General features: G+C 54.8%; 3 protein-coding genes across 3 annotated transcripts in view; 2 read left to right on the plus strand and 1 right to left on the minus strand.

Moving 5' to 3' along the window:
- Nucleotides 1-634: 634 nt before the first annotated feature.
- On the plus strand, nt 635-1,386 carry GUITHDRAFT_77305 (hypothetical protein; the record flags this gene model as incomplete). The annotated part of the gene is made up of 5 exons (XM_005825317.1): nt 635-859; nt 906-1,004; nt 1,050-1,165; nt 1,217-1,285; nt 1,335-1,386. 5 exons carry the CDS (start codon nt 635-637, stop codon nt 1,384-1,386), a joined length of 561 nt encoding a protein of 186 aa, XP_005825374.1.
- A 17-nt stretch (nt 1,387-1,403) lies between these two features.
- Nucleotides 1,404-2,420, minus strand: GUITHDRAFT_115534 (hypothetical protein; the record flags this gene model as incomplete). Its single annotated transcript, XM_005825318.1, has 7 exons — nt 1,404-1,416; nt 1,468-1,539; nt 1,584-1,768; nt 1,817-1,902; nt 1,945-2,023; nt 2,080-2,122; nt 2,314-2,420. The coding sequence occupies 7 exons, from the start codon at nt 2,418-2,420 to the stop codon at nt 1,404-1,406; spliced, it is 585 nt and encodes a 194-aa protein (XP_005825375.1).
- Nucleotides 2,421-3,211: 791 nt separating this feature from the next.
- The window catches only part of GUITHDRAFT_115535 (hypothetical protein), a gene marked incomplete at both ends in the record, with an annotated part of 20,001 nt that continues 12,177 nt past the window's right edge, over nt 3,212-11,035 (plus strand). Inside the window, 7 exons of the mRNA XM_005825319.1 lie at nt 3,212-5,218; nt 5,270-7,954; nt 7,998-8,105; nt 8,160-8,537; nt 8,736-8,891; nt 8,938-9,159; nt 9,400-10,872. Of these exons, the coding sequence (XP_005825376.1) occupies nt 3,212-5,218; nt 5,270-7,954; nt 7,998-8,105; nt 8,160-8,537; nt 8,736-8,891; nt 8,938-9,159; nt 9,400-10,872 (7,029 nt within the window). The remainder of the gene's footprint in view (nt 5,219-5,269; nt 7,955-7,997; nt 8,106-8,159; nt 8,538-8,735; nt 8,892-8,937; nt 9,160-9,399; nt 10,873-11,035) is intronic.

Genomic DNA, 11,035 nt, shown 5'->3' on the forward strand with positions numbered 1-11,035 from the left:
AGAGACAGCGATATAGCAAGGAGTTGTGATCATCATGGAGATTGAGTAGCAAGGGCAGACGCACAGAAGTATAGGAAGGATTTCATTCCACTGCAGTCGGAAGCTAGGAGCATGCATCTGCGTCTGCTGGTCTGTGCGAGTATGCCACCAGTTGACCCCATAGGTTGCTCTTGAATGTGTGGAAGAGGGACTGATGCATGTCGAGAAGCATTTGCGAAGATTTCGCTTCCTTGCATGATAGTTGCTCAAAGATGATGGCAATAAGCAGCATAGTTCAAGCAGACAATATGGCTTGTCCTGCAGTCAAACTGAGAGAATAGAAATACCCACAGCAAACTTTCTCTGAGAGATGACAAACAGGCTAACGAAACCTTTTCATTGCCAGGAGATCTGTTGTGGAATAAAGGGAAAGTGTAACATAGAGGACATTTGAAACAAGGGAAGAAACCGCAAAACAATCAAAATGTATGAGCAACAGCCTAAGTTGCACTCAGTTGTCATGGGTGCCCAGCAGCAGAACGCAGGCAACTTACAGTTCATGGACACATCAACCTTTGATGGACGGTACAGCTCGGGACAAGCAGGAGCAAGCGCTTACTATCCCTCAGAGTATTCAGGCAACATCGGAGGGAATATGAGCACGAACTTTGAGGATGAGCCTCCTCTACTGGAAGAGCTGGGGATCGACTTCGACAAGATCAAGCAGAAGACCATCTCAGTTCTGAACCCCTTGAAGAAAGTTACTAAGGACATGATCTACTCCCCGGGCAACGACGGGGAGCCCATTGCCGACTCGGACATGGCAGGGCCGATTCTGATTGCTTTGATGCTGGGAGGGGCGATGCTGCTGCGGGGCAAGGTAACGCCCAGAGGTTTGACGCTGCGCTGGTAATGGTGTGGAACAGGTTCATTTCGGTTACATCTATGGAGTCGGGCTTGTGGGTTGCGGATCACTTTGGCTCGTGATGACGCTCATGTCACAAAAGGGGTTGGACATCTATCAGGTGAAAGATCAACGATGAGAAATGGGACCGCTCAGTTTGACGCAGACGTCGTCTATTCTGGGGTATTGTTTGCTTCCAATGGTCTTGCTAGCCTTCTTCTCGGCCTTCTTCACAGCTACTGGCCATGTCATGACCGTTCTGACAGTTGTGACTGTTGCATGGTAGATGTCAATCTTTCACTCTGTCAAGGTTCCATTTGACATGTTCTAAAGGTGTACTATGCGATCAAGTGATATGATGGTTATTGCTATGGACGTTCAGAATGAAAAAGCCCTTGTCGCGTGAGAGATCTCTTATCTACATTGTTTGTCTGTCTAACATATTTGGTAGATATCCTATCGGGCTTTTCTATGCTTGCTTTGCTCTCATTTCAGTGTTCTAATCATTTTCACCTTTCACTTAAAGATAATATCTACACAAGACACTTCTCCTGATGGCTTACATCTGTTCTTTTTAACAATACCCTTGTTTCCATGCGTCGAGAAGCTCCGAAGACGAGCTCAAACTCATTGAGATGTCGACAGGAACAATTTCTCTAGGCGAGTCATCCAAAGCATTTATGTCGAATGTCGAAGGCACCGCGCTCCATACCACCTCGTCTCGGAGTTGATGAGATCGCTTTTCTCAAATTCAAACATTGGTTGGTGAGCCAAAGGAGTGATCACCTTGGTTGCCGTCACGTCAGGAAACGAGTCTTCGTGCTCCAGATCCCACTGCAAGATCTGCAAGTCCTCCTGCGTGTTTATCATCTCGCTTTGAATTGCCTTCGAAGCAGAAGGTGAGAGGTGTTTGCTTTAGATACAACATCTTACCTTAGCAACGCTCTGCCCCATGTGCAGTACTCTAATGTTGTTGACGAAATCCATATCACCAGCGTCGCTCTCTGTAGCGTATCGGCCTGGCTTCCATCAGATTTGACTAAAAGGAAATGATGAGCAACCAGCTTGTCGTTGAGCTTTGTAATATTCGACTGATCCGACCCAAAGCAAGGTGTCAGAAGTTTGCTGATTGCTTGGGCCCTGAGTTGTAAACCAGTAAGCGACCGATTAGTGTAAATGAGGGTTCGTATTCTTACAGGGTCAACACTGTTATGCAGCTGTTCAGGAGAGACGAGCAGTCTAGGAGATTTGGTCAGTGACAACGAGCTCAGTCCTGACAAAGAAGCAGTCGAAAATGTGCTTGACGAAACTTCACTTTCGGCTCCTGACGAAATCGAATGGATCGAGTGACTTGCTCTGGGAAGCCTTCTGTTCACTGTAGTATCCCGCAAACTTTCAGCCAACGACATCTCCTTCACAGAAATGTTCACCGACCTGCAATATCATTCACTCTTCCAAAAGGCATACAATACGAATCATCACATCGTTTGACCCGCTTGAAATCTCCTCGGATTCGCTGGGGCATTTCGTGGGACATGTCCTCTCAGCGCTTGTCCCAGTCTCACTCTGAGGATTAAAAGTTGTGAATCCCCAGGCAAGAGGGAATGAGAGTAAACCTTTCAGTGCTGGGAACATCCTTGCCCGGCTGTTTTTGACCCCCCCTCTGAGTGGAGTCCTTTTGTGGCCTTCGGACCGAGGGCACTTGCGGCGGAGTGCTCACGGAAGGGTGTTGGTGAGCGCTACCTCGCTCAGTCACCCTACCCGGATCTCTCCGATGTACCTCCGGCAGTGCCGCGCCCATCACGAAAGTCCTTTGAGCCTCTCCTGCCCTGGGAAGAGGATTTCGCGGTCGTCCGCAGCTCTCGTTGATGGAGCGGTTTGACGGAGATGGAAAGGCCGGAGGCGCCTCCCTGCTTCCATCTCTTTGACTTGTCCTGGTTGAACGAGGCTCCTGTGCTATCCGCTCACCCGAACTTGTCTGCGCATGCGTTGAAAGGGGCTCAGGGGCTGGAGGAGGGAGGGACTGTGCCGATCCTTGAGCCTGCTCCGGCACATGCCCACGATCATGGACTTCGGCATTCAGGGTGCCATGGAGGGAGGGAGGGGCAGCTGTCTTGGAAAGCACTCTGATCACCATCTTCTCTCTCTCGAGCTCCACGTGCTGCCATGGCGGAAAGGTCTCTTGAAACCCGCCATGGGTCCCAAGAAGGAAAGTTTGGGGCAGCGATTTACTGATCTAACTGTATCTTGGCTGCTTCCAAAACATCACTATCAGAGTCTGAGGCACACTCGATATGAATAGTTCAAATGATCCTGCACAATTAGTCAATGTTTGACATCTTTATTTTCTTCCTCGTCGAGGTCCCTGGCATCGGAGGGTCGCCCAATGCCGACAAGCAGGGTATGAGGGAAGCCATGCTCGTGCAGCCGGTGCTGCTGCTCGCCCTCCTCCTGCCCTCCCTCCCATCGTCCCATGCAGATCTTTACTTGGAAGCTTCTCCAGGACGAGCAGTGGGGGGCACCATGATAGTTCCGAGGACTTCCCTCCGGATCTTGTTGGGAGGGACATACAACACCAATCAAGTCCCTGCAAGTGGAGACAAGTTGTACATGATCAGCTCTGCCGGCAGCTGCACCTCTGCCTTGGCCACAATCTCAGCGAGCGCGTTGACCAACGCAACAGTAGGCGACCTGCGAAGTGCTGTTATGGATTTCACCAAACTTTCACCAGCTATCAACAAGATGTGCATCTGCCCAGCCTCTTCGAAAACGGGAGCCTGCTTTCTTGGTGGGAACATGGAAGTTCAAGATAATCTGATAGGAATTCAACTGGATGATGTGATTGGATACAATTTGACGATTCCGCAGCAGATCTGTAATTTTTCAGATTGTACCAAGCAGATAAAAGCAAAACTCTCCACATACAACCGAAAATCACAGGCACTGGGAGATATAGCTGCAATTCTACCAGAGAAAACATGCTCAAGTATTACAAGCAAAGCTTCAACTTCGTCTCAAGCTGTACTAGTGTCTGGTCTGAATTACATCTATCCTTCACAAGCGCTCAACAGTATGACAAGTGGAATGTACAAGATCTGCTATAATCTGTTTGCTGGGTCAACCAACTGGTTGGAATCTGGGGTCTTCGTCAACTTGCAATCAAAGGTTGCTCACATCGAAGCGAACGGAATCCCCGCGATCAGTATTTATGTCCCACAAGCTTTGAATCAACTGATTAGGGTGTGTACCAATTGGAATTGTACCTCAACCCTTGGGGCTGGAGATCAAGTTTCCTTCATCCCTGTCGCTCAAATGTGTGAATCCTCAACGAACCCAGCTTCTCCAACGCAAGGATACTCGGGTTTCCTCTCTCCAGCATCCTCTGGATTTCTTGGTCCGCAGTCTGCCGTAGACAGTATCTTGAAGTCAGGTGGGTTTCTACCGCCAGCTACCTACCAGCTCTGCTTCAAAAAAGCGGGGAGCAGCTTTTGGTCATCGACAGGAACATACCTGACGGTACAGAAACTGATCTTCGGTCTTGAAGTCAACGGGCTGAGCCCTCTGAATGGGCTGAAGGTCACGATTCCGAAGACAAGCAAGATTGTGCTGAAGTATCTGAGTGTGAATGATGGGAGTCCTGGCGACTCCGTTGCCTTGATTGAGGTCTGGAAAAGCTGCAGCGACCTCTGCCAAACGCAGAAGATCAAGGAGTGCGACCCAAGCGTGCCGGATCAGTTCGCCGCCTCCAACTTCTTGAGCGCTCACGGGAATGACAAAGTGCTCGGGTCAACCACCTGCCTCGGTTCGTTTGAGAATTCCTGCAGCCCGTCCACGGAACGGCGGCTGGTCAATCTCTCCTTCACCCCGAGAGGAAGCTATCAGGTGTGCTTCAGGCCTGCTGCTGCGTGCTCCTACTTCGAGTGCTGGCCTGTCTGGAGCCCTACGGGAGTATCTGTGCAGATACAAGACTCCATTACCAGCATCGAGCTCAACGGAGCCATAGGAGGGAACAACAACCTAGGAGATGGCCAGAGGATCAGGCTGCCACCTTTCGACTTCCACAGCCTCGTGTACTATGGGGCCACAGCGAAAATCTCTATCGGGCTGATGAGAGCAAATGAGGACTGCACCCAAGCAAGCATCAGCCTGCAGCTGACTTTCTCAGGTCCTGGACAGCCCGCAAATGTGACGGAGACCCGTCGAATCTTCGGGACGAGCGGCAGCCTCGTCCCAGCCACTTACACTGTGTGCTATACCTCGGCATCTCAATCCGCTGCCGGTTTCATGAACTCAGGGATTTCTTTGACTCTGCAGACTGAGATTGCTGGACTGCAGGTAAGCCAGCCGTTACCGGCTCTCCTCCTCCCCTGCTGATCCATTTGACAGGTCAACGGGATCAGACCCAACGCTGGGATCATCACAGCCATCCCGACGGACCCCAAGGTCACCCTCGTTTCCTTTGGGCCTCGAGCTCCGGTGCTGGGAGATGAAATCTCCCTCCTCCCCCCCCGGCTGGACTGCGAGAACCCCTCGCACATCCCAGCGTCTTTTGACGGGATCACTTCAGGTCGGCTCAGTTTGGTTTCCCTGTCGTCAGCTTCTGGCCCTGACTCGCTGACTTTCTCGCCGCTTCTCTTTCTCACTCAGCTGCCGACCTCTACCTACAAGATCTGCTTCCGCCCCAACGGCACGTCGCCGACTAGTGTGGACACAGGCTTCCGTACGGCTGGACTCCTGACCTCTCCCCAATCAGCGTTGACGGGCCTGTTCGTGAACATGCCTCTCACATACACCCCCAACCAAGAGGGCAGAAACCCTGGCCTGCGAACTGTCGTGGCAAAGAACGTTGGGAACCTTATAAGGCTAACTTCGGTCGGCTCAGTCTCCTTTATCCCCCATCAGCTCAACTGCCTTGACCTCGTCAACGACAACCCCCCGCTCGGCCCCGCCGGTCAGTACCTACACATGAACACGCTCAGCCCTTACCAGACGCTTGACATCAACCTGGTGGACAATCTCTTCGGGCCCGTCGGAGTTCTCGGCGTCGGCCTCTATCAAGTTTGCTTCAAGCCGTCGGGCGCCTTGACGTTCATGACGACGGGGATAGCCGTCAAGGTGCAGGAGGACGTGATTCAGCTCACCGTCAACGACTGCACTCCCAACAACGGCCTGCGAGTCGCCATGCCCAAGTCATCTCAGAACATCTTGAGGATCCTGTCTGGAAATCAGCTGACGGGGAGCACCAGCGACAAGATCTCCCTCATCTTGCTGAGCGGTGACTGCACCTTGAGGGACGACAACCCGCCAGCCTTGGGCTCGAAGTTCTCAGGTCACATCAGCGCCGTCGACAACCTCTTCTCGTTTGTCGATCTCTCAGGTGTGCCGAGCATGAGCACGGGTTTCTATCAGATCTGCTTCAAGTCGAATACCTCCTCCTCCTTCGTCAGCACCGGGATCGTGATTGAAATCCAGCAGGAGATCTTCTCCCTGGTGGTCAACGAGGTCTCTGCTTTGTCTTCCTCTGCCCTCAAGGAGCGAGGGAATCTCCTTGGCTACTGCCTTGACTCCTCTTGCTCCACCCCCGGCAGGATCGGAGACGCCGTCACGTTCATTGGCAACTGGTTCTCTTGCGAGGACGAGGTGGCCGTGAACTCGCTCCTCGCTCTCAGCGCCAAGACAACCGACAGGACCTTCCCCACGGACTCTTCCTCCTCCTCCGTCGTCATCGACACCTTCTTGAGTGCTGAGGGGCTGCTGGACTACGAAGTCTATCAGATCTGCTTCCGCAAAGCCGGAAGCAGCACATGGAGGAGCACGGGACTGTCGCTGCGAGTTCACGATGACGTGCTGGGGGTGGTTGTCAACGACGTGATGCCTCGTTATGGCCTCAGGGCGGCTGCTCCCAGGAGCGAGGGCGCAAAGTTCAGCTACTACAGGAGCAGGATCGGAGAGCCGGGAGAGACGCTCTCCATGATCCCCGCAACCCTCAGCTGCTCGAACCCCAACAACAACCCAGCAGGGGCAAGCGCGAACTCCACCGGCCACCTCATCTTCCAGGACACGAGCAGGACGGTGCTCCTCCCCTCCCAGCTCGCCATCATGCTGCCCGGGCTCTACCAGGTTTGCTACAGGGGAAGGACGGACAAGTTCTTCTCCTCCACGGGGATTTCTTGCCGTCTGCAGGACACCCTTACGTACATCAAGGTGAACAGCCAGCCTCGCGCTCAGTCTGCCGTCCTGCTCAAGTCCGACGGAGTCGCCATGGCGTTCGAGGGCAGCGCTCAGCTGCAGAAGGCAACCAAGGCCTCGCTGATCATGAGCAGGGCTGACTGCACGGACACTGCCGTTGCAAACAACGCGCTCGCCGGCCCCTCCCGCTCAGGACACTCGTTGTTCCTGCTCGCTCCAGGTTTCAACTCCTTCATTGCCATGGACACATCGATCCTGAAGTCCAGCAACTTCCTCGTCCCCCTCACGTACCAGCTCTGCCTCTTCATCCCTCCTCCCACCAGCCCAACCGATCAGGGTTGGATCTCCACCGGCATCTCCCTGACCATCCAGAATGTCTGCCCAGCTACGAGCGCAGCTGGGAGCTTCGGATTCCTCGCGGCGTTCGAGAGCAGCAAGATGCCGTCGCAGAGCAACATCATCAACTTCCTTTTCCGCTTCCCCAGTCGTCCTCCCTCCGGCATCCTCACCATCTCAGGTCTTACCGGGACGCAGACGGAGGACACGGCGAGCCTGCTGATCTACGGCAACACAGTGGTGGACGAGGAGCACGTGCTCTCCTGCAGGAGCAACACCACCTGCTCTACAAGGCTCAGCGGCTTCCTGGCTAATGGAGAGCAGATCCTTGACGTCCTTCTCCGAGTCGACGTAGCATGCAGCGACTTTGACAGCTGCGGGGAGGGACTCCAGTCGCTCAGCGTCAACGGCAACAGCCTCGCGCAGCTCCTCAGCCCCGGGCCCTTCGCCTCTTGCAGCAACGCCTGCGGTACCTTCGTTACGATGCTGCAAGAGACTTCTATCTCCTCTTTTACAGGAAGGCTCGGAAAAGAGATAGTCGTGCAGGTTCTCCTCCTCCTGCCTCCCCCTCCCCTCTGACATGTGGCAGGCGGGCGTGACCTCTCAAGTGAACGCAGGGACGTGCGGCGGCTTCTTGCTTGACGCCAAGATTCTCATCAAGGTCAGGAAAAGCCTCTTGTCGACCCACTCGGTCTTGGTAAGAGTACTGCCTTGCCAAGCTGCTTTCTTGCTGACCAGCCTGTGGGTGCAGGGAGCCTGGTCCCAGCTAGCAGGCGAGCTCACGATCCCATCCATCCCCTACGACTCTGGAGACTGGCAGCACATCTCCTTTGCCCTCATCAACCCCTCCTCCTCCCAGCCTTCCAAGTACCCCTCTGTCTCCTTCTGCTCCTCCTCCTCCTCCTCCTCCTCCAGCTTGTATGTCCCTGCCACCGCTGCCAGCTCAGTGTTCGGAGGGGACGGGGTGCTGAGCGCGTCGCTCCCTCTTGATTGGGTTCATGTCGAGCTAAAGGCCAGCAACGACAGGCTCAGTACGGGATATCGATACACGTTGCAGCTGCTGTCAAACATCCCCGTCACTTTCCCCGAGTATGCCGCTATCACTGTGACAGGAATCACCAATACATTGGTGAGTGAAGTTGGAACGCGTTGAGATGTTTTCGCTGGCGCATAGATGGCAGCCATCAGTAGAAGCGGAAGGGCAGGGGAGGAGGGAGAGGGGGAGGAGGTAGTGAGGATGAATGAGAGGGAACAGCAATCATCTTGAAGGATGAGGACGATAGAGGGAAAGGAATGGCAAGCGAAGTGAGTTTGACTTTTCCCGCAGACCAACGACAACTCAAGGTTCGGTCTGCTGCTGGGTAACTTTCGGCTCACAAACGAGGTCACTTGCCAAGGAAGTGACCTTTGCTCGGCCATGGTCAACGTGTCTAAGATGTTAGACTCCGTGTCGTCATTGTCGCTACACCGAACGACCCTCGACGTAAGGGCGACGATGCTGCTGCCCTTGTACTGACCCTGCCCACCAGGTGTCCGTCTTCTGCATCGACTTCGGAGCAAGCAAGAAGTTCATCTCCTCTATCATCATCTGCCAGTGGAGAGAAGGAGGCTCCCGTTGCCAGGATGGGACGATGGTCCCTAGCACTCGCTACAGCGCTGGGCCATGGCAGGGTTGCGGTCCGTGCAGCCTCGACAAGAGAACAGTCCTACGAAACTTCGACTTGCAGGACCTCGTGGGGCTTTACGGCAATGTAATGCGATAAGGAAGAGTGCGGGGAAGGGGAATGAGGAAGAAGAGAGAGGAAAGGGGGGGGAAATGGAAAGGGGAAGAGTAGAAGGAGGAGAGGGGAGGAGTGAAGAGGGGAGGGAGGGGAAGGAGGAGGAGGAAGAGAGCGAATGGAGAAGAGGAGGAGAAGAGGAAAGGAGTGAAGAGGAGGTGGAGGTGGAGGAGGAGATTGTAATATTCTCGATGGTTCTCACGGTGCCTTCAGGTTTTGCAGGTCGAGCTGGTCCCGAGCCCGGACGTGAGCAAGCTGGGATGCTCCTTCGGGGAGATGGCGATTCGAGCAGTCATCTCCTTAAGCGTCGAGCTCTCGCAAGGGATCGGCAGCTGGAACTGGAGGAGGGGGCAGCTGAAGTTCCGCCCCCCCGACGGCATCGCCACATGCTCGACCCCCTCCAAGGACGACGTCTGCCTCCCCCGCATCCAGGTACAGTTCGACCTCAAGAACCCCACGACCGGCAACCAAGTCCTCTACCCGAGTATCATCGCGCGGGGAGGTGGCTTCCGCTTCCAAACCTACACGCCAGCGATCGGCATCGACGTGCTGGCGCAGACGAACCTCTACTTCTACGCGACCGCTACGGAGAGCAACCCCGTGCTAGGGAGCTCTCAGGTGGGAAACGGAATCAACTCCATCTCTCTCTCGTTCCAGACGAACATCAGCATCCCCTCCGGCACCCTAATCACCCTCTCTGGCCTTCTTGACATGGCGACCCCTCCCGCCCTCTGCTCTCCCCAGCTTGCTCCTCCTACCTGCGACACCGGCACTTCCTGCATCTTCGAATCGTCCTCAGCCGTCTGCCGACGAGGCGTCCCGATCTTGGGCACTGACCTCCCTCCCTCCTTCTCGGGCTCGTGGGATCAGAACGCTGGTACACTCATCTTCGCCGTCCTCCCATCGTTCCAGCAAGTCTACGGGCTGGACCTGAGCTTCTCCCTCCGCAACTCGCTCAGACCGAGGACGAGCGCACCCCAGCTGTTTCTCGAGGCGGCGCATCCAAGCGGGAGCTTCAAGGTGCTTCGGAGCAGAGTGAGGGGGAACGTGACCCTCGGCGAGCTGTTCTTCGCAAACTCCAGCTCGCAGCCCTCGTTCCTGTTCCTGCAGGGCAGCGAGACCCAGAAGGTCGAGCTGGAGATGAACGAGCTAACGGTCCAGCTGGAGACGAACGTCAGGCTAGCGGCCGGTTGCTGGGTACAGGTCTCCGGCCTCCGAGATGTCAGAAGGTGGGAGCCGTCGGGGACGAACATGGTGAAGACGGGAGAAATTATCGAGTCCAACATCAACGTCGTCGGCGAGGGCGTCTCGGCTCAAGGTTTCTTCTGGAAGGCTGCCGATGACTTGCAGTGGATGTGCGCGCGTTCCAACAGAACCAACCTGGTGCGGTTCGGCTCTGTGGTGGACCAGCAGTGGTGCAGGAGGCCGAGTGCAGACTCAGTCTACGTCTCCCTCAGCCGCTGCTTCGATGCCGGGCATCGAATCTCCTTCACCTTCCAGGTCCAGAACCTGAACGTGATCTCTCTCCCCCCACAGCCCCTCCTCATCTCTGTTCTTGGGGAAGGCGTCTCGGTAGCACAGCAGCGGCTCCCCCCGGCTCCTGTCACCAGCGTCATCATCACAGAGTGCACCGGCCAGTCTTCCTGCATTACATCCATCTTGCAAGACCCGACGTGTTATCGCACGGTGACCCCCCCCCCTCAACATATTGATCGCTTGCGATTTAAGATGCACTGCACTGTTTCCACACATTGTATGGTCGGCCTCGGCTATGTATCTTCCCTGACTATAACCCTGGCCCGTTAACACGATGGTACCCGAAAATTTCTCTTGATTAAATACATTCCAT

Source organism: Guillardia theta, assembly GCF_000315625.1.
Source record: "Guillardia theta CCMP2712 unplaced genomic scaffold GUITHscaffold_85, whole genome shotgun sequence".
NCBI classification, from domain to species: Eukaryota; class Cryptophyceae; order Pyrenomonadales; family Geminigeraceae; genus Guillardia; species Guillardia theta.